At 43.9% G+C, this 25,687-nt stretch overlaps 1 protein-coding gene across 5 annotated transcripts in view; it reads right to left on the minus strand.

The window, feature by feature from the left end:
- Positions 1 to 25,687, minus strand: part of MIPEP (mitochondrial intermediate peptidase) — a 213,321-nt gene that overhangs the window by 75,035 nt on the left and 112,599 nt on the right. For 4 of the 5 annotated variants that reach the window (XR_004178620.1, XM_021929491.2, XM_003913672.5 and 1 more), the window contains exons 17-18: positions 17,349 to 17,470; positions 12,856 to 12,929 (exon numbers count right to left, since the gene is read on the minus strand). Coding sequence is in view for 4 of the 5 variants with exons in the window: in XM_021929491.2 (XP_021785183.2) it covers positions 12,856 to 12,929; positions 17,349 to 17,470 (196 nt within the window). In the remaining variant the exon portion in view is untranslated. Of the gene's footprint in view, positions 1 to 4,532; positions 7,925 to 12,855; positions 12,930 to 17,348; positions 17,471 to 25,687 lie in introns of those variants that run through there. The other variant, XM_031655763.1, reaches the window with a different exon arrangement.

The following is a 25,687-nucleotide window of genomic DNA, read 5'->3' on the forward strand; positions in this document are numbered from 1 at the left end:
TGAAGCCTCTGAACCCGTGTTACACAGAAGGTGAGCCAGCAAGTACAGCCCCACATATGTGCTCTGTTTACACATTAGTTTATTTTAATTTCATTGTCAGATTTAATAATTCCATTTACAATTACATTTCTGGGTTACAAAACATCTTGCCTTTTGAAGCTCAATGTCTTCCTTAAACAAACACACCCACACATTAAACATGCACACACCCTCTTAAAATATTAGTGCATTTACAAAAGGGAGGTCTTAGCCTTGAGAATGCAGGTGCTCCTTTCCATTTCTTTCTTCCAAAAAGCTTTCAGTGATTTCAGAGGCTACGTTGAGTACATATATGAACAAGCCAAAGATTAGGGATTCTATTTACTTGGCTGTTATTCTGGGGTGCCTCTATTATTGAAATTGTGTCATAATCCTAGAGCTACTAAATTGTAACTCTGATTCCATGACATGCGACATGCTTTCCTCATTTATTCCTGCTATGCTGTGCAAGAAAAGCAGCTTTCTGCCAATAAGCATTCTGTAAAGTTCCAAATCTTGCTTTGCATGCCGTGCATTCACGCGTTTGCATTCAACAAATCTTATTTTCCTACAGAATCATTTTACTGTAGGTAAGGCAATTACATACTAGTATACATACTAGTTACTAGTTAGCATACTAGTTAGCACATGCCACTTTGCAGATCTGTCCCCATGATATCTTACTCTGATAACCCAATAATATCTTCTTTGAGCATCACTGTATTCCCAACAAGGCCACTCAGTTGCCAACAATTATGAAAGAGCAAGGGAAAAAATACAATGGAATATGCACGCACGTATTTCAAAGCAAAAACTTCCTGGTATAACCTGAGAAAGAAGTTGAAGAAATTACCAGCTCACACAGGCGAGTCAGAGTACTTGACTCTGAATCCTGGTTCTAATGTCTGCTGCTACGTGATCTCAGGCAAGTAAGTTACGTATGCATCCCTGGGACTGTTTAGAGAATTAAATGAGATCATACAGCAATATACATAGTACTTGGCACATCAAATACACTCAACAAATGCTTTTAGCTGTACTTAGCGTTATTGCTCTCACTATTGTAACAATAATAAACAATAAAATAACAAATGTACGCTTGGTTTGATTAAACTTTTATGACTCCCTCCTATCCATTCAATGCTGGAAATATACAAGTAGCAGAAACTAGTTTTATTGAAAGTATCTGACATAAAGGATTAGCTATCTTTAGAAAATCAATACACAGGCTATTGCAGCATTTAAATAAAATCTCTATCCTAATGTGAAATGCATGTGCATGAAAAGGAAGACAAAAATAAATCTAGTGTTGAAATTCCACTATTTTGAGTGTGTGACTTAAGATTTTAAGAACTTTGTTAAAGCTCAGCTTTATTTAAACTGCTAGAAAGGGAGCTACAAGTACAGGTTGGCCTTCCTCCTGACCCTAAAGCCTAAACAAAACATACATTTAGTACTGAATGGAAAGAGAGTAAAAAACTGTGTTACCTGACATACTCTAACTTATGGGATGGGTCACAAAAAGAACCTGACAATGCTATTCAGATATCTGAGATGTGCAAACTCTAAAATTAAGCAGGGACTATTTAATAAGAGAAAACTTTAATGTAAAGATAAACTATTAAATATAAAAGAAAATCAGGTATTGGTATAATTTCTTAATCTAATTTCATTATTAATAATGTTACATCACAGTCATAAAGACAAAGTTTCTTTTACATTTAGTTGAAAAAGACATAAATAAACACCAGAAGATGTCTTGTAAATGCTCTTTCAGGAAACAATCCAGTTAAACCAAGAGAAATCTTGTCCCTATGTCCTCTGGGAACATTTCATAAAAGAGTTGGCTAGCAAATGTCAATTTCAATTCTTCAACTAAAATCTGCTCTAAATCTCTATAATTATTACTACTATTTAACCTTTTACTGGTACACCTTCCAAATGTAAATTCATCAGTGTATCGCCAACTTGTGAATTCCTCAGTTCTTGAAGCTTGATGCCTGAGGGTGTCAAGCAGGAAAGTTAAGAATCTAGATCCAGGCCAGGTGCAGTGGCTCACATCTGTAACACCAGCACTTTGGGAGGTGAGGTGGGCGGATCACTGGAGGTCAGGAGTTCGAGACCAGCCTGGCCAACATGGTGAAATCCCATCACTGCGAAAAATAAAAAAATTAGCGAAGTGTGTGATAGTAGGCGTCTGTAGTCCCAGCTACTCAGGAGGCTGAGGCAAGAGAATCGCTTGAACCTGGGCAGTGGAGTTTGCAGTGAGCTGAGATTGTGCCACTGTGCTCTGGCCTGGACGACAGAGCGAGAATATGTCTCAAAACAAAACCAAACCAAACCTAGAACCAGAGCTTTGGAGAGAAAACATTCGCTTTCGTAACCTGTGTTTAGCCCACTCAGCACACTTTTTTTTTTTTTTTTTTTTGAGACAGCGTTTCACTCTTGTCACCCAGGCTGGAGTGTAACGGCATGATCTTGGCTCACTGCAACATCTGCCTCCCGGGTTCCAGTGATTCTCCTGCCTCAGCCTCCAAAGTAGCTGGGGCTATAGGTACATGCCACCACAGCCAGCAAATTTTTGTATTTTTAGTACAGACGTAGTTCTATCATGTTGGCCAGGCTGGTCTCGAACTCCTGACCTCAGGTGATCCACCCACCTCAGCCTCCCAAAGTGCTGGGATTACAGGCACCAGCCATGGCACCAGGCCAGAACACATTTTTAACCCTAAGTTAAGAACACCATCTATAGGCAAGGTGCAGTGGCTCACACCTGTAATCTCAGCACTGTGGGAGGCTGGGGCAGGTGGATCATTTGAGGTCAGGAGTTGGAGACCAGCCTGGCCAACGTGGCAAAACGCCATCTCTGCTAAAAATACAAAAATTAGCCAGGCATGGTGGCACACGCCTGTAATCCCAGCTACTCAGGAGGCTGAGGTATGAGAATCGCTTGAACCAAGGAGATGGAGGTTGTAGTGAGCTGAGATCGCCTCACTGCACTCCACCCCTGGGTGACAGAGACTCCCTCTCGAAAAAAAAAAAAAAAAAAAAAAAGGAACACCATCTACAAATGACCATCTTCAAAAAACATGATGTTTCCATTAAGCACTCAAAGCACTGAGAGAATGTTACCTACATTCCTTTTAGAAAGTAGTATACATTGACATCGTCTAAAAATGGAATCAGTAGTCTATTTTTTGGAATGAATCTACTACAAGATATTTACTTGAGGAAGAGAAACCTGTCTCAGACCTCAAAATCAACCTCTGGACGTATCTCAAAATGGAAGAGGGACCCATCAAATTTACACAGAAGGTCGACGATGATGGCTTACTATCAGAGAAAACTGTCAAAACAAGCGCTAACCACCAAAAGTAACACTGACAAAACAGAAGCTGAAGCAGCAGCCAGTATTCAAGAGTCTATGGCTAAGAGCGGTCAGGTGAGGAGCGCTGTGGGGCAGCAGGGGCTCTGGAAACAAAAGAGTGTGACTAACTCCTGACTAGGCCAGAGAATGGCTCTGACACAAGAGCTTTGCTTCCATGCATGGGAAGTGGAGATGACACGACCCACCAGAGCAGTGTTTGGTGGATTAAAGATGCTGCCCGTGACCTGCCTGGCACGTTTTCACTCTGTCATTGTCCCTTCGCCTTTCCTGCATGGTGAGTCTTCTTCCTGTATGCTGCTTAAACAGAGTCCTATCTGAAATCGTTAGGCAGGAACTCCTGCTGCCCAGGGCTTATGAAGAGGTGCTTGACTCTGGCCAGTAAGGACCTATTTGGGAATGGACAGTGGACCCCCTTTCTTCTAGTGGTGTCCCCTACTTATGCCTGCTGTCTAGCTGCTTAGCAGTCAGTACTCGCCCAGTGGGCAGAACCAAGCATTGTACTAAAACAAAAAGTGTCTAAAATAGAGTGACAGGAAGCAGGAAGGGCAGGATGGGAGTAAGAGAACAGGTTAGAGACTGAACAAGCGTGGAGACAGCAAAATTGCTATATATATTTTTTCTTTTACATGATTAAAGAACTTCATGAAAATATTTAGCCTGTGAAATATCCAAAAATATTCATGTGATAAAAAAAATTCCTGAACCGGGCAAATAAAAACCTGTTCCCATTGTAATCATCACAACTTTTTGTTGTTGTTGTTGAGATGGGGTCTCGCTCTGTTGCCCACACTGGAGTGCAGTGGTGTGATCTCAGCTCACCACAACCTCCGCCTCTCGGGTTCAAGTGATTCTTCTCCCTCAGCCTCCTGACTAGCTGGGACTACAGGCACATGCCACCATGCCCAGCTAATTTTTGTATTTTTAGTAGAGAAGGAGTTTCACTATGTTGGCTAGTCTGGTCTCGAACTCCTAACCTTGTGATCTGCCTGCCTCGGCTTCCCAAAGTGCTGGTATTACCGGCGTGAGCCACTGTGCCCGGCCTGTTTTGTTTTGAGCTGGAGTCTCGTTCTGTTACCCAGGCTGGAGTGAGTGCAGTGGTGTGATCTTGGCTCACTGCAACCTCTGACTCCCAGGTTCAAGTGATTTTCCTGCCTCAGTCTCCCAAGTAGCTGCGACTACAGGTGCATGCCATCACACCCAACTAAATCACAACTTTTCTATAGCACAGGAAACAATTGCTCTTTTAAGTCTATTTTGGTATTCGTGTATTCACTCATTTAACAAGTATTTATTGAATGCCGATGGGCTGAGCCCTGTAACAGGGGCTGCAGATATGACTGTGAACATGACAGTCAGCTGCCCTCCCATCACAGAACTTAGACTTTATGGAGGGGCAGAGACCATAAACCAATAAATTAAATAATACATGTTGAAATTAGGAAGTAAATGTTAATATGTGCTATGAAGCAAAAGCAAAGCAGAGTAACAGGGTAGACAGTGTCTGACTACAGGGGAAACAAAGAGACTCTATTCATAAATGTTTGGACAACCCGTCAGAATTCATCAGAATGACTGACTTCCAACAGCAAAGTTTTACTTGGCGTGCTAGTAGTTTTAAATCATCTTATCTTTTAATATTTAATACATCTGTGTGAGGGGGTTTCCTCCTAAGTCCCTCACAAATGTAAAACACACCCTGGGGTGGGCACTTATCCCAAGCCAAGACTGGTGCTTTGAGCACGTTCTGGCATTTATTGATGCTGAGCCTCCACATACCTGGGGGCACAGATGCTGCTGGCTCAGTCAGGCAGAACCTGTCATGCATTAAGGCTTATCTTTCCCTTGAAATCCCTTGATTAAAAAAATAAAAAGCAAAGACACCTTCTACAAAATAAATTTAGGAATAACCATCCAGAGGTAGTGTGCATTTACTGTTCTGCTACAGTGCTGGGCATGCCAGCCTTGCCACTCAATGCCAATATCTAGAGAATTAATCAGATTGCATAAATGCTAACTGCATGCTTTCAAGCTGGAAGTATTAACCACTACGAATTTTCAGTGCTATACGACAACGTAGAATGCCTTTTCTGTTTCAGTATCTGTGTATACCTTTTGACAACAGGGAAATTAATCAAGCTATTGTTGAACAATGACTGTTTATTTAGCTTTCTTATTTTAAATGTCAGCTGTACTTCTGCTGACAGACAGGACTTAGCGCTCCTTGATTGTCGTGTTGTATTGTGCAAACACCACCAATGGCAAAGCCTTGCACTAAGCACATTTTGCCTACTAGGTTAGTAATCAGGTTATTAAAAAAAAGGCATCGACGCTTATTACTTAAGCTGCTGTGTCAACAAGACATCATACTTTCAAGTGGACTAAATATTTTGGGTCAATTTGAATAAACGTGTCATCCTGTCAATCAGAGCTGTCTAAAACTGAAGTGAGTTTCCTTGTGAAAAAGGGAGTTTCCCATCATCAGAACTCTATGGGCAAAGGGCTTTCTCCAGCCCATCCTGTACAGAGTCCTCTGCACTCACTCGGAAACGGAATCCCACGGGCTTGGGAGTTGCCTGAGCTGAATTCTCCCAGTGGCTGAATTGCGTAAGGGCTTCTTGATTTCTGTCCCCCATGGCGGTCATAACTATGCAACCATCTCTGTAACAACTGAAGCAGGGAGCTTGGGGGTCATCCTTGATATCACACTCACTCGCCTCCATGCCAAGAGAAATCTGATCTTGTCACTACCTGCCTTCAAAATACTGTCAATGGTTTCTCATGTCCTCAGAATAAACACCAACTCTCTTTCACAGCATCCACGATGCCCTGCCCGACCTGACGCCCACTTACCTTCCAGCCTCATTTTGTGCCCAATACTCCCCCTCCAGTCTCACCTCTGTGCCCCTCCCTCCCCCAAGTGGCACTGAAAAGGCTGCTGGGAAGCAGGGAAACAGGGTGGAGTCAAGGTGGGGACCAAACCATGGGCAGCAGTGGCATTACTAAAAACCTTCCCACGGAGGTTGTTTTTAATTAAATTTTAAATTTTAGGACAGTTTTATATTTACTGAAAAATTGTGACGGAGTCAAGGGAGTTCCTCCACACTCCACACTCAGCCAGCTTCCCCTGTCATTACTCCACACTCCACACTCAGCCAGCTTCCCCCATCATTAATATCTTTCATGGTGCGGCACATCTGTCACAACTCATGAACCAGTATTGACAGAATATTGTTAGCTCCGGGTACACTTTAGTCAGACTGCCCTGGCACGATCAACACCAGCTGTTCCAGGACCCGCCAGGGGACCACACTACATGTAGCTGCCATGTCTCCTTAGGCTCCTCTAGGCTGTGTCAGCTTCTCAGACTTCATTTTCAACGACCTTGACAGTTTTGAGGAGTACTGCTTAGGTTGTTTGCAGAATGTCCTGAATTTGGTATGTCTGACGTTTTTTCATTATGAGACTGGGGTTATGGGTTTCTGGGAGGAAAACCTCTCATCATATTGTATCGAGGACGCACACTGTCCACATGACGCATCACTGATGCTGACCCTGATCACCTGACTGAGGTTGTATCTGTCATTTCCCCTTCCAGAGCACCCTGGAGAAAGTCACTCTGCACTGCCCACATAACGAGTGCGGAGTTATCTTCCACTTCCCTGAGGTGGGGAGTATGTACATAAATTATTCGGAACTCTTCTCCATGGGAGATTATTCTAGTCATGTTATCATTTACATCAGTACGGACTCATGGATATGTATTTAATACTTTGTATCACACCCCAAGACTGTGTGATCTATTTGATTGTTGGAGTGGGCCCAGGTTGGGGCACTGGGAGCTCTTTCAGTGGGCTCCTGCTGCTATGACACACGCACTCATCACTGTGTGTGTTTCTGGGCACGTCCTTCCTTTCTGGCACCATAAGATACTTTGTGCTCATCTTCTATCTTCCTTGTTCCAGCCCTGGAATCAGCCATTTCTCCAAGGAGCCTTGGTTCCTCTTACTTGAGAATGGTGTAAACCCAATTTCCGGGTGCTGATGTGCTCCGTGCTCCTGGAACTGAGAACGGTTTTTAAAGACACTAGGAGATAGATATCTTTATTGTTTGTATTAATCTTCTTGGAGTGTGGAGGTGATTCTTTGGAGTATAAACCATAATTCTCTGGTTTGTTTCTTGAACAAAAAATATTTAATAAGCCAGAAGAGATGATATAGGATAATATGGCAAAAGCGAGTGTGTTTGGCAGACTATAAATAAAGCTCTACAGAAATGTATTATGATTTTAATCAGCTTAAGGTAAGGCCCTGTGGGCTTCTAGACTTTGGTTTGGTGAGTCAGTCTGATGCAAAAAAACAAACAAAATAGAGTTTCAGTTGTTGAGAATTGACTCATTTAGCTACTACTATTTCTTTCCATCTGATCTGATCTTTGGTCCATTTGGAAAACTCCATCAAGTTACTATTTAGTACCTTATTTAGTGTCTCTACTTGCAGACTGCTTTTGGCCAGAGGGATTCTGATTAGAAAGGAGCAGAGAAATAAAGTTGTTTAATATTTACAAATAACCTTCTGGAATGCTAAAATCTTGGACTCTATCCCTTCCCTTCCCCCTCCCCTCAGATTCCCTCTGGAAGAGTTGAAGAAAAGAGAGCACAAGGAATTCTAGAACCAGAGGCAGAACCCAAAACTAACTGGGCCATGTCCTGCTGACGTGGCTGTGGGGAGAATCTTTCCATCGGGACCACCGTGGCTAAAAATGGTTATAAACTAAACTGACGGCTTTGCCACGAAAGTCGAAAGGAGCTCGCAGGAAGAGGAAGATTTGATTGTTGACCAGTGGATGTCAGGTAGGCCTCTCCAGTGTCAATGGGAATAGATAGGTTGTGACATTAAAAAAAAAAAAGACTTGGAGATCATGAAGAGAAGCATCAGGGCCCAAGACCCACACTGCTTACATCCCTTGCCTTCTAAAGGCCAGGTCACTTTCATGTCAGAACTTAAGGATCAACAGAGAAAACTGTGGGCAAGGCAGCACAGAGGGTATGAACCCTAAGTTTCATTATTTATAAAAAGAGGGATAATATGACCTGTGTTATAGGGGATTAAACTTATCAGAGGATAAGTAAAATCTGAACCTAAAAACTCAGTAAGAGGCATTTACCTAAAAATTTTACATAACATAAAACACAAAAAGACCAAATACTTTACAGAGGGCAACATGAAAACTTGCCTGAGTACTACAACTGCCATTCACAGACTGCTGGACTAATACAGCTTCCATTCCTAATATCTGTCTAATTCCACCTGTCTATTTGCTGTAGTAAGAAACAATTCTGCTTCCTAGTGGGGCAAAGTATTACTTCCTTGCTACTCACAAACCTCAGCATATCTGTCTTTCTAGAAAACTGCATTTTCTGAAGTGACAGTAATGGAAACTGAACCTTAGATCACGCTCACCATAGCACACTTAACAAATACTCTGGTATATATTTTATAAAACGGTAAAATGAATGGAAATGCCGTATCATTATGGTTTGTTTTAAGCAAAAACCTTAAGTTATCTTATTACTCAGAAATGTGATTTAACATAAGCCAAAAACCATTGTGGGGGTAGGAGATAAACAGCAGAAAACCTTAATATTGACAATGAGAGTTAAACCTCACCCCAGATATCTCAGCAATTAAGAAAGTTGGTTTCAGTCAGGTATTGCCACATGTGTTTAGTGGAGGATTAAGTGACTGAATGTCATGCCTATAATATATATCTTTATGTAAGCTATGAATGTGTTTAAAAATAGACAAGGCCATGCTGTCAATCTGCGACATTACTGCCACATGTCTGCACACACACCCCACCCCCTTCAGAGATTAAAAAAAGGAGAAGCAGATTAAAAAGAAGTGTTTTGGGCTAGGCAAGGTGGCTCACGCCTGTAATCCCAGCACTTTGGGAGGCTGAGGAGGGCAGATCACCTGAGGTCTGGAGTTTGAGACCAGCCTGGCCAACATGGCAAAATCCCATCTCTACTAAAAATACAAAACTTAGCCGGGCATGGTGGCACAGGCCTGTGGTCCCAGCTACTCAGTAGGCTGAGGCAGGAGAATTTCATAAACCCAGGAGGTGGAGGTTGCAGTGAGAGGAGATTGTGCTACTGCATTCCAGCCTGGGAAGTAGAGACTCCATCTCAAAAAAAATAAAAAATAAATAAATAAAAATAAAAAAGAAGTGTTTTGAAGTCAAATCACATTTTACCTCCCACAAGGAAATGAAGTGACTTTCCGAAGTAATTTATAGACAGTAAGTAGCAGAGTCACTGGCTGCAAATCCAATTCTATTTCACCATGTGATTGCTTGCTTTCTCTGGGGAAGAAAGTACTGTTTTAACCACTATTATGTTGCCTTCAAATGGTATTTGGTGCGTTAGGCTTTTTAAGAAAAGCCCCTGCTGCTGCAACTTGTCTTTTTTCCTGTGAGGATCACTGTGTGTAAAGTTAGGTAATGGGAGACTGCTGAATAAATACCTTGCAGCCAAGAGTTAGGGAGCATAGACACGCGGCTGCCGAGCAGTGGCCTTTAACTGATGAATGTAAAGCAAACATCAGGGAAAAAAGAAAGTAGAGGAATCCTGTGTGCTCAGGGACTTCCCTGAACGGGGTGTTGGCCTCTAGTTGGTGAGGACTTGAAATGGCCGAGGGACTCAGAGCTCTGAGCAGAGCCCTGTTCCCAAAGGATGACTCATTCTGAAAAAGATAAATAATCTAAAAGTTTGCCTATGTAGAACTTATTATGCAAAGATCAAAAGCATTCCCTATTTGACTTCTCTGAATGTGTATCATTCAAAGAGCACAAGTGTGAATACAAAGGTATTCTGACCCTAAGAAACACAGTCTTATAACTAAGAAGGTAAGAACAGTTGTGATTTGGTTAGGGAGGTACATAATTTGAAGGCAGGTATTCTATTTCTTTGCATTTTGCTATGTAATACAATTCTTTACATTTATCCAGGAAGCAGTTAAGCAAAAATATACAAGGTACCTATAAAAAGTTACGTTTTCATAGAGGAATACTGCCAACGAGATCCTGTATGCTTTTACATTACAAATCTCAGTCATTTCACCCATCACTCCTGGTGATACCCCAGTGTTAAGGCTGTGAGCCAACACCTATGCCCTGATGTTTTGGGGCACAGGCTGACTGCCTTCAAGAAAATGAGAAGCCACTAAGGGTTAAGACCCTAACAAATCCAGCCCTATGAAGTGACAACTGGCATAACCCTCTTTGCATGTCCCCCATTCACCTCTAACATGAAACAAATCATGTGAATTAATGAGATCTGACAGAACAGCATTAAGAAAAATATGAAAATGTAAAAGAATTGTTCTATTGTTTGTGTTAACTAAAATCTGAATAGTTCATCATCTCTGGTTTGAATGGCGGACTTCTTTTTCTCCCCTGTGAATTTCAGTGCAGAAAATGTTAAGTTTCTTAACACAAAATTGTTTTGGACAAAGACAGAATTTTTAGAGAGTTAGCTGCAACATTCTGGGAAGCTGACTAGAAAAGCACACCAGCCGAAAGATAAACACTGAAAAAGATTTGCATTTTTTTCTTTTGATGGCATCTCCTATCAGCAAATGTTGAGGTGCAGACAGCATGGCCTGGGAAAGGATGAGCCACGCCCGGCTGCCAGGAACACACACCTCACAGAAACTCACTACTTGAGAAGGCTGCTTTTCCGCCTTAGCTCCTGCTGGGCTGGCGCTACCAAGCACCAGCCGAAAGTACACAGTGTACCCAATCAGTAGCTTATTACGATGTGCCTGTTGTTTCACTTCTGCCTGGGTCTGGGACAGACCCTGAACTAGATGTCCTGTCCGACAGTACAGGCAGCTGAAGAGCTTGGTCTGCTGCCTGAGGTCCCGGTTCAATCCCTGGCTCTTCCACACACTGCCTTGTGACATAAGCAGAGGGCCTGACCTGTTTATTGTCTATAAAATGGGGATCGTAACTCCTGTCTCACAGGGTTACTAAGAAGAGTCAATCAACAGATACATGGAAATCCCTAACACCGTCCCCAGAGGTGGCAAAGTTCAATAAGGGCCAACAAGGACTAGCTGCAAATGACGGCTGCGTCAGCATGCACACTTCCTCACTCTTCACAAAGCTGAGGGAAGGAATGCAGTCTTCAGAAAAGCAGGATGCTTGTCTAGGTGTCTTTCACTACTTCACCTCTGGCACATAGAGTCATGTCCGGCACATAATTAGCGCTTCACAAATGTTTGCTGAATACATGAATGGCTGAAGGCAAGAATCTGGAATTCTACTAAAAGGGACTATAGGCATTAGATTCAACAGTCTTAGGCAAGGAGACATTTAAGTCACACTGCTACCCAGACCCACTCAATTACTATAATAACAACAACACTTCTCCAATATTGAAAGTTATTTCCTATATGCACTTTTTCAGATAGCCAGAAAACTTTTCAGAGAGTCAAGCTCAGCTGCAAATATAACACATCGATATACTGCAATTATCTAGTAACATTCATATCTTCCTATATTTGTAAGAATGTTTCAATGTTCTATTTATATATGAAAAATCATGATGATCACTTCCATTTACAATTAAATTTTCAGTAAAAATACTCAAAAAAAAATTACTGACAAAATTACATAGAAAAAAATAATTGTGGTACCTTAAAGAGAATATTTAATTAAGTTATAATTTTTCAAAAGGTTAAAAAAAAAAAAAAAAAGCTAACCCAATGCCTTGGAATTTCTTAGCTAAACTTTCAGAAAAAGAAATAAAGGAATAAAAAATAAATGAGTTCTTCAGGTTAAAAAAAAAATACTGTGACCTATTAAAATCTAAGGGAAAATTTTCTAAGAGTTTATGACAAATAAAAAATTTTTCTGTTAGAGTCTAAGTAACATTTTGAAAGCTAAAACCTGAATTTTTATCCTGGTACTTGAATAAATCATGGTAACTAAAAATTAATTTACTTAGGACACAGTGAGACAGATGCTTAGAACACAATGCACAGCTAAGATATTTCTTTTTCTTTTCTTTTTTTTTGAGACGGAGTTCTGCTCTTGTTGCCCAGGCTGGAGTGCAATGGCACGATCTCGGCTCACTGCAACCTCTGCCTCCTGGGTTCAAGTGATTCTCCTGTCTCAGCCTCTGGAGTAGCTGGGATTACAGGCGTCTGTCACCACACCCAGCTATTTTTTGTATTTTTGGCAGAGACAGGGTTTCACCATGTTGGCCAGGCTGGTCTCAAACTCCTGACCTCAGGTGATCCACCCTTCTTGGGGCCTCCCAAAGTGCTGGGATTACAGGCGTGAACCACCACACCTGGCCTAAAACATTTTCTTTAAATGAAAAAAACATATGGAGAAAACATAAAACAGCTTTCACTATAGATGGTGCCATTTTGGTTTTGTTTTACCTTCAACCATGAGCATGGGCTCCCTGCCTCCACCGTGGGCCAGCATCTCCCTGCGATAGCGCTCCCCAGCGGCCCTGGGGAAGAGAGGAACTGTTAGACACCTGCTTGCGCAGCCTCCATTCACACTGGTTTTGACTCACAAGACAAGTCCTGACTCACACTGACATCATATTCATAAAAGTTGCCACCATGTGACAATTCGGCCATTATTTTCTTGCTTCTAAAAATCAAATTCTGGCTTTTAAATTGTTCTAAAATAAATCAGGTGTGATATATTCCCTGTAAGAGGATAACTATACTTTTGGCTCTCTGTTTTGTTAACAAGAGACCTCACTTTATAAAAATAATTACTTTATGTATTAATCAATAGCTGTCACCAGCCTTTTTGGCACCAGGGACTGGTTTTGTGAAAGACAGTTTTTCCACAGACCAGGGTTGATGGGGGAGGGATGGCTTCAGGATGATTTAAGAACATTCCATTTACGGTGCACTTTATTACCACATTATACATTGGAATATATAGTGGAATAAGTATACAGCTCGCCATAATGTAGAATCAGTGGGAGCCCTGAGCTTGTTTTTCTACAACTAGATGGTACCATCCAGGGGTGATGGGAGACAGTGACAGATCATCAGGCCTTAGATTCTCATAAGGAGTGCCCATCCCAGATCCTTGTGAGGGAATCATAAGGATCATATGTGCAGTTCACAGTAGGGTTCCTGCGCCTATGAGAATCTAACGCTGCCACTGATCCAACAGGAGATGGCGCTCAGGCGGCAGAGTGATGGGGAGCAGCTGCCAATACAGATGATGCTTCACTCGCTCACCCACCCACCACACCTCCGGCTGTGTGGCCCAGTTCCCAGTGCCAGTCTGTGGCCTGGGGATTGGGGACTCCTGTTATAGAATAAGTAAAATATTATATTTTATTCTCTATAAAAATAGTTTTAGGATTATTTTAAATGAGGCTTGAAATTATACCATTAAGAAATAATTTGTGATGGCACCTAATAAAGAAGAGAAAAAGAACATTCTAAAATAAGAGTGAAGGAAGAGAAGCCGGCAGGAAAAGGTTAATTACACCAGAAGACCTTGGTTGAGGATAACAATTAACAGACCAGCAAGCTCCACTGGAGTGTGCTGGTGGTAAAGGCACAGTGGGGGCTGCCCTGTTCCCATCTTCCGGTACTCTGTGTCACCTGGATATGCCCACCTGACAGCCTTCCACAAGGAACACTGTTTATGACAACATGTGAAGGTAGGTTTGGAATAATTTTTGTAGACATAAATCCTCCAAACTAATGGGACCTGGAAACAAGTTATTTAGTACTACTCTTTTGTATTTTATGAAAAAGGCAATTTCTTTAACATACATGATGACACACTATGATGAGGCAGGTGAAATAAATTTTGATATTGTTTCCATTTGAGAAGCTCTGGAGCCTCTTTACCTCTGGCTCATTTTGTGAACATGATCTTTAATCAGACTTTTTGATAGCATTACAGTATCAAAAACATGCTGACATCAAACACTAGCCCTGGGCACATCCTGAAGTGAGTGCTAAACAAAGCAGGAAGCCTGGACTGAGGTGGAGCCTCCCCTCAGGGCAGGCGTGGCTGAGGGGCCCTGCCTGACTCCTGGCCTGGGGTGCTCCGAGGCCCTTCTCAGCCATGGGATATAGTGCACTGACCCTAAATCCAATCCCTCCCCACAGACCTCCAGCTCCTGGCTTGCCTCAGCTCTGCAATGCCTGGCTGGCTGATGTAGGCTCCAGCCTCGTTATTTTTCAGGAGTGAGATCAAAAAGAAGACTTTGACAGAGATTAGAAATGTTCTAGTCCAGTGAGCGTTTTTACTAGCTTACTTTAATATGCCCATAAAAGTATGGCAACTACATGTCTAGGCAAGAATGTACACATAAACAAGATATAAATATTTAGAAACGTATAGATTTTATAGTATGTGCTTTTCTAGTAAAGTGTACTTCAAACAAGATGATATTTTGCCTATTTTACAGAAATCTACAGTAAAACGTTATAATCCCTGAAACTGATTTACTGATGTCAAGTTTGGCTAAAGATCCTTTAAAAATAAAATCTGAAAAGCAGACCAAATGTCTACAGTCTGCAAAGGGCAGAAGACAAAATACATGTGAGTACCAAGCTGCAAAATATTTAAAAATTCTATGACATCACATTCAGGCTCAAATAATTTGAAACGAATGTGATTATTAACTGCTGAGAAAAATCCAAGTCTATGTCAAATTGTATGAAAGACAGACGGTGAGGAAGAGGTGGGAGGGAGAAGAAACCAGGAATGAGAAGACCTAGATTACAGTCTTAGTCCAGTTTTTAATGGTGAAGTCTGAACAAACTGTTTTCTCTGAGCCTCAGTTTTCTCTTATAGAAACTGCTGGTTTCTGCCAAGACTGCTGTGAATACGACGGGAAAACTCTAGGACACTCTAAAAACCAAGACAAAGCAGTAAAAATAACACTCATCAGCCAAAGCTCCCTGAAAAGAATTTGGAGATGTAGTTATTTGTGTGGTGAGAAGATAAATGCTATAAACAACTCTGACACCAGATTATAATTACTGGTTTTCTTTCAAAGAAAGCGCCTTCTAAGGAATCACAGGACCCAAACTTGACAACCTCTTGGTTCCTATTGTTATAGGAAGTCCTGTTAGGAGGATCAGGAGGCCAAATCAGGGAGCAAAGAGAAGATCTCCTACATCTCTCCAGCCAGCATGGGATCCCTCGCAACCTTCACCCAGCACAGGACCCCACACACCTCCCCAAACAGCACAGGATCCCCTAAGATATATCGATCCCCACACCTCAGACAGCACGGATCCCTCACACCCCCAGACAGCATCGATCCCACCTCCCCAGACAGCACGGATCCCACACCCCCAGAGATAATGGATCCCCCACACCCCAGACAGCACGATCCCACACCCCCAGAGCACGGATCCCCCACACCCCCAGAGAGCACGGACTCCCCCACACCCCTCCCCAGACAGCACGATCTCCCACACCCCCAGACAGCACATGGGACCACCCATACCTCTCAGACAGCATGGTGATCCCCCTACACCCTGCAGATGGCTGATCCCCCACACCTCAGACAGCACGGGATCCCCCATACCCCCAGACAGCACAGGATCCCCCACACCCCCCAGACAGCACGGGATCCCCCACACCCCCTAGACAGCACGGGATCCCCACACCCCAGACAGCACGGGATCACCCACACCCCCCCAGACAGCACAGGATCCCCTACACCCCCAGACAGCATGGGATCTCCCACACCCCCAGACAGCACGGGATCCCCACACCAGACAGCACGGGATCCCCCACACCCCCCAGACAGCACGGGATCCCCCACACCGCCCCCCCAGACAGCATGGGATCCCCCACATCCCCCAGCAGACAGCACGGGATCCCCCACACCCACACCGGGATCCCCCACACACCCCCAGACAGCACGGGATCCCCCACACCCGCCCCCAGAGACATTGCAGCATGTGGGATCCCCCCCCCCAGATAGCACGGGATCCCTCACACCCCCCACAGCACGGATCCCCACACCCCCAGACAGCACGGGATCCCCTACACCCCCAGAGAGCACGGGATCCCCTACACCCCCCCAGAGAGCACGGGATACCCCACACCCCCAGCACAGGATCCCTACACCCCTGAGAGCACGATCCCCACACCCCCAGACAGCACACGTGATCCCCACACCCCTTAGACAGCACGGGATCCCCTACACCCCCAGAGAGCACGGGATCCCCCACACCCCCAGACAGCACGGGATCCTACACTCCCCCAGAGAGCACGGGATACCCCACAATTCCCCAGACAGCACGGATCCCCCACAGGAGGCCTTGTCTCGGCCCCCAGACAGCACGGAATCCCCTGCATCCCCCAGCCACAGCACAGAATCCCTCGCACCCTCCAGGAAGCAAGGCATCTCCTGTACCTCTCCACCCAATGCAAGTGTAACCACTACCTGGCCTTTAGGAAGAGATTGGGAAAGCAGGACTACTGATCCTAGGCACCCCTACTTCCTCCCTACATGCCCCTAGCCTCTCCAGTGCCTTGTTCTCCCTCCATTCTGTGGAAAGGGGTGGGCATCCTGTATCACGTGGTGAGGTCAGAAAAGCCAAGAAACCCCACGGGAGCGGCATGGGCTGCTTCACAGAGCACAGGAGCCCTCACACGACAGTTCCCTCAGCCCCCACAGGGCCACCTCCACACAGTGGCTGCAGGGCAGGGGGATGTCCAGGGTCACCATCAGCTGCAGGAAGCAGGAGCAAGCTTGGGTGAGAAGGGCCAAGCGGGATGAGGCTGTCTGCGGAGCTGCCACTTCCTGCCGGGCTTGGCTGTGTTCTGTGGGCTGCGGCTCTCCGAGCCCAGCTTCAGATGCAATGGAGTGGGGAATGACTGCGGTCCGAGGCGGGCACATTAGAACTTACCCCCTTCTTACCTGTTGAAAGGATCCCGCAGAAAGCACTCCTTCCACAGCATGGAGGCGACCGCTCTGGACATGAGGTAAGAGTAGTACTTAGCGCCATACCCCACGAGGTGGCTGAACCGCAGCTGCCAGGCCTGCCGAGAACAGACACAGCACGGGACACAAGTCAGCTTCCACTTGGAGAGTATCACATGTGAGAACACAGTGGAGACACAGAGAGACCCGTCAATGTTTTCATCTGCATTTTACCCTAGAAGGCTGTGTCACCTATGATATCACTATTTTCACATTTTATACACTGTTATGGGCTGAAGTGTGTCTCCTCAAAATTCACATGTTGAAACCCAAAGCCATACCTCAGAATGTGACTCATCAGGAGGCAGGGCCTCCAAAGAAGTGATTAAGTAAAAGTGAAGCTCTTAGACTGGGCCCTCACCCAATCGCACTGGTGTCTTGGAAGAGGAGGAAAGCTGGATGCCAGGGTGTGGGCACCGAGGAAAGGTTGTCTCCAGGCCAATGGGGCCTCGGGAGAAGCCAGACCTGCTGACACCTTGGTCTGGACTTCCAGCCTCCAGAACAGTGGGAAGTAAATTTCTATTGTTTAAGCCACATAGGCTCTGGTATTTTGTGAAGGCAGCCCTAGCACACTAAGACATACACAAAGAAAATTTTGTATCACATAAATATAATCATAGATAGGTGTATGTGTTTTGCTCCAAATATATGGTTAATCTTCTTCATTGAGTGAGTTTAATTACGCTGATTATAATACATTGTATTTCACATGACTATCTAGAAAAACAGTAGTCAGGAGTTTACTTATTTTTAATAATTTAGGTAGTTCAGAGAGTTGTACTCTGCAATGATTCTCTGTTGCACGAACTGCTTTTCATGAACTCGTTTTTGTAACATAAAAACCTTCCATGTTTTTACCATAATTACATTTTACGACGAAACAAAAAAGTCACAGAGGAGAAGAAAAATGGGACAGAATTTAAAAATCATAACTAGATAAAGAGGGGTAGTCTGGGAATGCATTCTTTTTTGTTTTTAGAAGAGACAAACGCTAAGAACCAAAGATAACCACCAGCAACTTGCCTCCCAGTGAACAAACTGTCTGTGGTCCCTCCTCTGAGCTCCTTCCACTTATTTTCTAATCATAAGACAGGAGAAGCAGACACCTAATTGTTTTCTACAAGTTCATCACTCTGGGATTCACTTCTGTGACAGAAACGTAGAGAAGACAGCCTAGAGACGGTGGCAGGAGTGCCAGTGGTGGAGCCGGGTGGACGTGCACATCTGTTCTGACCCGCTCGGAATGCCTGGTCATCAACATTGGAGGAGGGGATTTGGGGTCTGGCACACACAGAGAGAGCATCCATTCTACCTAAGGACAATGATGTCGTTATGATAGGAAAGGCCACATGGATTTTCATGGAAGGACACTGTTCCACTGGAAACTTCTTTTCCTAGGAATACTGCTCTTTCTCTGTTGCTACAGTGGAAAACATCTCATTCCAACCCATCTGCCAGGGCAGGGCTACGCAAGCACAGCACATGAGCTTGCAATGGCGCGTCTGCTGTAACGTCACCCCAGCCAAAGCTGGGACTACGAAAACTGCCCTCGAAGGCTACACTTAGGACTTTAACATTTTTACTTTTCTGAAACAAATCTGACATGGCAATCATTCACTTTCTTCTCTCTTTATCTGACATAAACATTTCTTTTAAAAATAGAAGCTTGGGCCGGGCACAGTGGCTCATGCCTGTAATCCCAGCACATCAGGAGGCTGAGGTAGCTGGGTCACTTGAGGCCAAGAATTCGAGACCAGCCTGGCTAACATGGTGAAACCCTGTCTCTACTAAAAATACAAAAATTAGCCAGGCATGGCGGCACATGTCTGTAATCTCAGCAACTCGGGAAGTTGAAGCAGGCGAATTGCTTGAACCCAGGAGGTGGAGGTTGTAGTGAGCCAAGATCGCATCACTGCACTCCAGCCTGGGCGACAGAGCAAGCATCTGTCTCAAAAAAATAATTAAAAAATAAATAAACAACTTTTTTAAAAAGCTTAACTTTTTTTAACCATGATAACAACACTCTTAACGAATTTGTTAACTTCCCAGAAAATAAAGAATAAATAAAGTATAATCCTTGTTACAACTCTATAAACTAGGTAAGTGAATTCTAGTTAACATATTGAGCAGGAAACATTTTTTAAAATATGGTTACTTCATCACAGGAATGTGGCAGCATACTCCCTGTGTTCACTACACAGTGGCTTAAAAGACGCATGGCAATGCTAGTGACTCTCTGGTTGTGTCCAATTCTCCAAGACAGCTAGTCTGCCTGGGCTCAGCAAGGGCTCTGTCCTAAGGAAGGTGTACAGGAGCACTGCACGCAGATGCGGACATGGGGCCAGCACCTCCGAGGCACCGTGCACCTCCACATCCGTTCTCCTCTTTCTGTAAGAAGACACGATTGGAAGTCAGGTGGGCGCCTTGTGAGTGGTGTCCTGAAGGAATGATCCACGCCCCTTCCTTCTTGGGGATGCAGCCAGTCAGAAGTGTGGGCCTGTAACGGGGGCAGCCACCTCCTGCGCTGGGCTGGGGCACTTGCACAGCTATTGTTTTGGGTCTCTCTCACAGCAGCTAGACCTATATCCTACCTCACAAGATACCCCAACTCCAGGCCCAAGTGCCACCCCACAGTACCATGAAAACACAACCAACAGTGGGGCTGAGGCTGCTGGAGGTGCAACAGATGCATGCCCTTGGTGGAGCTGTGCCCTGGTGGGAGGAGCTGGACACTCAAAATGTGGCCTGCACAGTCTTTTGTCAGCAAGGTCCCTCCAGCATAGTGAAGGGCAGAGAAAGGAAGACATGGAATTTTCATCCTGTTAAGACGCAAGTGGTATTTAAACAAAAGCAAAGAGCCTAGGACCATCTATGAATTAAATTCCAGTGTAACAAACTTTGAATAACTACATTTTTACTCAAAAGGCTTTTAGAATTCATTTACAAGAGATACACAGTTACATGTACTTTGTCTTATTTAAAAGGGGTATTTGTCAGTTTTTCTGTTATGCTGGAATCCTAATCTACTAAGTGATGAAAACTCATGGACCACTGGTAGCCCTTCTCGTATGAAGCAGTTTGGATGCGAGGATATCTTCTGTAATGGAATACAGCCTGCTGTTTTAATCTGATACTGCACCAAGATACGAACACTTGTACTACTGATGATAAGCGTCTCTCAGGGTGGATGCCCCGGAATTCGTAGCATACAGTTAAGGGGCTTTGTCTTTGAAACATTTTCTTCACAGTGATTTGCCAGAACGAGTTTGGCAGCCTTTGCAGTACAGAGCAGAGTTTAATTCTGTTTAGATTCCAGCTGAATACGGCTTTGTTTTACTTTGAAAGCAGGCCCACTTCAATAGTGGCATTTGATCTGAGCTAAGAAATGTCTTAAGTTCCCCGGTTTCATCAGCTCGTAACTGAGTTCCCACATCCCACATAAACAGAGTTATAAAAATAAGACCTTTCAGAACAGTAGAAAGAGACATCACGATTTGTGCATGCACCACTTCCTGGACAGTCAGGGTCCGCCTTATCCTGACCCCCTGCCTGAATGCAGGTCTTCTGGTACACACATGCCCCGCTGTGTCTTGCTCTTTAATTACAGGTTTGGGTTCAGGACTACACCGCAAGACATGCTAAATAAATTATCTCCACCTGACACCTTTTATCATAGGTTTGCAAGTCTATGGCTGACTAAGACCTACAATTCTACTGTTGTTTGAACACAATTGCTGAATTCCTGCTAATTCAACCTAATATTAAGTCCTTATTACTGTTTCACTCATTCATCTGGAATAATAAAATATAGCATTTCATCTTAAGCTCTGGAGTTATATCCTCTTCCTTTTAAATTGAAGTTTTCTTCTTCCTAAGGGATATTTGTCAGATGGATAAAAGCTTTCACACTTCCTTCGATGTTTAACATGTGGATCTGATTTCAAAAGCAAACCATGAAACATCTTTGTAGTTATCCTTTTATTATGGTGAGAGACATAGATTTTCAAATCCATTGCTATCCCAAGGCATGCCTATTTAAACTTTCCTTGAGTTCGATAATCTCAGCGTCCCATACTAAAGACAAAACCTGGAGCCAGCAAAGCAGCCTGTCGAGAAACCCATGGATATGGTCACTTGCTTTAGAACTCCAGAGAATGGAAGGCTCTTTGATCATTTTTACTTGCCTACAGCCCTTCTCTAATGCCACGATTTTCCAGGACCAGAAATGGAAAGGTAGCAATGGGCCACTTTATTTTCAGTTTCAAACACAGAACAGGGGCTAGTGCAGAGCAAGCACTCATTAACTGTGTGCTAGATACGGAATAACGGAACTAACCATTTCTCGTAATTATACTGTTCTTAAATTTTTTTAGAGACAAGGTCTCACTCTGTGACTCAGGCTGGAGCGCAGTGGCATGAGCATGTCTCACTGTAACCTGGAGCTCCTGGGCTCAAGCAGCCTCTCACCTCAGCCTCCTGAGCAGCTAGGACCACAGGTATGCACCACCATGCTTGGCTAATTTTTAAAATTTTTTTGTAGAGATAAGGGTTGTTTCCCAGCCTAGTTTTGAACTCTTGGCCTCAAGTGATCTGCTTACCTTGGCCTCGTAAAGTGCTGGGATTACAGGTGTCAGCCACTGTGCTCAGCCAACTATACTCTTAAATAGTATACCATTTCTTCATGTCCAGCTATACATGTAGAGATGCATTTAGCTAAAATTTATTTTAAAATGATTTTATCACTGGAACATTATACAGCTGACTCTTGAACAACACAAGTGGATCCACTTATACGTGGATTTCTTTCAATGAATACAGTCGAATACATATTGGCAGATTCTGCATCCACACCCAAACACAGGTGGGAAATACAGTGGGGATGTGAAACCTGCATCTATGGAGGGCCGAATGTTCCTATCTGCAGGTTCCACAGGGCCAATCACAGGACTTGAACATGCTCAGATTTTGGTATCCATGGTCAGGGGGTGGATCCTAGAACCAATTCCCACAGATACTGAGGGACGCTCTACAGTAGTCCTCCCAACTCAAGTGAAACGGTCATAGCAGTTTTCCTACCCATGGTTCCAGTTACCTGTGGTCAACTCCAGTCCAAAAATAGGCAGGTGTACTATAATTACATATTGTGAGAGAGGGAGACACCACATTCATAACACTTTTATTACAGTATATAAGTTGTCCTACCTTATTGCTGTTAATCTCTTACTGTGCCTAATTTATAAACGTCACTTTATCATAGGTAGGTATGTATGTATAGTATATATAGAGTTCAGTACTATCTGTAGCTTCAGGCATCCACCTGGGGTCTTGAAATATATCCCTTGAGAATAAGGGGGGGACCCTATAAGCCACGAGTATGGAAACGCAGCCTATCACTTTGACGTGTGTTGTAAACTTCCTAAGGGCATGGCCGACATACTGTGCCCACGTCTGGACTTACTGCAGCACTGGAAGCACAGTGGGAACTCAATAGCAATCTGGCGAATGAATGGATGGACAGATGGACACCATGGGATTCTTTCACAATGACACTCAATGTTACCGACAACTGGACACCTGACTGAGATGCAGAGCCCAGGAATAATAATTCTGGTTTATAAGATTGGTGTATTGGGTTGTACTACAAGTGCAATTTCATATAAGTAATTTATTTTTGACTAGGGAAGTGAGTGGTATTAGGTTAAGAATGGTAGCAAAATATATTAAATACACTGACCGTATACCAATGATGACGTGACGCTGTCCCAGAGAGGACATTTCAAGGCCACCACACAACCACCATCCAAAAAGGCCTCTGACACGGAATAATCCTATTCAGTCCTTCAGAGGCCTCTGACATGCAATAATCCTATTCAGTCCTTCAGAAGCATTTTTCTTCGCTGGATTCTTTTGAGCATTCTACCATATCTATTTTGCAGATAAGAAGACACTATGGTGTTAAAAACGAATTTGGATCTTAGGCTATAAATGGTTTTTAAAAACCGTTCTTTAACTACATTATTTGCTAGATGATGTGAGATTTCTCAGGCTGATTTTGGGACCACATCTCCAGGTCTGGACCATGTAGAGAGTCTGAGCAGGGCTTCCTAGAGGATGCTTTCTATCTCCTTCAAGCCTTAGAGACTCTAAAGAAACAATGGGCTAGTAATACTGCACGAGCTCATGTAATCTTGTCGTTCACACTTCCACCTGTTATAATTAGGTAACAAGGCAGGAACAAGCAAGTTCCTGAGCTTGTCTTCATAGAAAGACCATTCTGAGTTCTCACATTCTCTGTGTACAATATCACTGGTCTGCTAAATAAGATACATTAAACACTCCAGAAGTGTTTAATGATTTAACCACAAAGTAGAGCAAAGAACACATTCTCCTATTGGCCTCTCACGTCCATGCTCGCTCGCTCTCTCTCACTCACTCTCTCTCTTTCAATGTGTGTGCATGTTCCATGCATCACTGGGGACCAGTGCTTCTAAACGATAAAAAGTACCTACTGACAGTTTACCAAAACCCACGAAACAACAATGCCCAACAGACAGGTGTTCTCGATTTGGAATAGAAAGTGTTGTTAAGTGAAACAGTTACTGTGGTGGACACACTCTCACAAGGCCCCCATGACCTGTCCTCCTGATGGTCACATCTTTTTGGAATCTCCTCCCTTAAATATAGACAGAAGCTGCTCCTTGCTCCTAACCAACCAAATATGGCAGTGGTTTTGGTTGTCACTCCCATGAATACATCATGTTATCCAAGATGTCTCCATCTCGCGAGCAAGCTCGCTCTAGAAACACTCCTTGGTAGCTAGAGGAAGAAGGTGACCCTGTCGGGAAAGCCCACGGTCAGAGGTCTGGGGGAGGACCCCGGAAGCTGGGGAGCCCTCTGGGACCTGTGGGTAGCCTGTAGCCAGCTGGTAAGAAGCCTGTCCTCAGTGCTATAACCATAGGAAATGAATTATGCCAATAACCTGGGGGATGCAGCCAAGCCCCCAGATGAGACTGCAGCCCTGCCAACACCTTGCCTGCAGCCTTGTGTGACCCCCAGGCATAGGAACAGCTATACTGTGTTGACTCCTGATCCAAAGCAACTGTGAGATAGGCACTGTTTTAAGCCACTACATTAGTAGAAATTTGTTATACAGCAATTGAAAACTAATACCAATATCTATTTCTTAAAATGAGAGTTATGTTAAAAATCCTATTTTGAGAATAAACTCCTGAAAATATGGAAGGTGTATAAAGATATACCTTGTGTCTTTGTCGAAGTCTCACGCTGTCACCCAGGCTGGAGTGCAGTGGCGCGATCTTGGCTCACTGTAACCCCCACCTCCCAGGTTCAAGCAATTCTCCTGCCTCAGCCTCCCAGGTAGCTGGGACTACAGGCACATGCCACCGTGCCCAGCTGTTTTTTTGTATTTTTAGTAGAGACGGGGTTTCACTATGTTGCCCAGGCTAGTCTTGAACTCCTGACCTCGTGATCCGCCTGCATCGGCTTCCCAAAGTGCTGGGATTACAGGCGTGGCCACCACGCCTTTGTAAATATTTCTTTTTGTAAATATTACCCTTTGTAAATATTTCTTAATTTTTTTGTAAATATTTTAACAGCTTATATTTTATAAATAGACTTGAAAAGAATGATTTGCCAAGGCTAATGGCAGGGAGTAGTAAGTGTCCCTTCCTTCATTTTCCCCTTTTTTCCTTTTAGAAACAGAATCACACCCTTTTCCTGCTAAGTGTGAACAGGGCTCTCGACTGCTCTGGCAGAGACTGCGTCTCCCAGACACCCCGAGGCATGTGGCTGTGTGACTACATTCTTGAAAATGGCTGCGAGTAAAGGTGACGTGTGCAGCTGGGTTCTGCAAAAGGAAGCTACTCGCCCTCCTTGTCCTCTTTCCCCGTTCCTGCTAGCTTTGAAAAGGGGAAGACTGGAATCACCACCTTGGACTCAAAGGTGAACACCACATGTTGATGAAGCTACCAGCTCACTGGTTCTATCTGCTGGCTTGATAGGCAAGGGGGGGCCAAGTTTACACCCGGCTTGATTTCACATCACTGACACCAAAACTGACGTCTATGCCAGGTTCATGTGTGTATGTATGACACCTGTAACTTTTAACTTTGTTTCTACCGTGTCTGCTAAAATACATATCAAAACACACCACAGAGCTATTTTTACAGCTGAAAAGAAACTTCTTACACGAGCTATGATAAGTAAATGCTATAGTTTAAAATGTTGACCAGGCGCAGTGGCTCATGTCTGTAATC

This window comes from Papio anubis, chromosome 15 (genome assembly GCF_008728515.1).
Source record: "Papio anubis isolate 15944 chromosome 15, Panubis1.0, whole genome shotgun sequence".
Taxonomy (NCBI): Eukaryota; Metazoa; Chordata; class Mammalia; order Primates; family Cercopithecidae; genus Papio; species Papio anubis.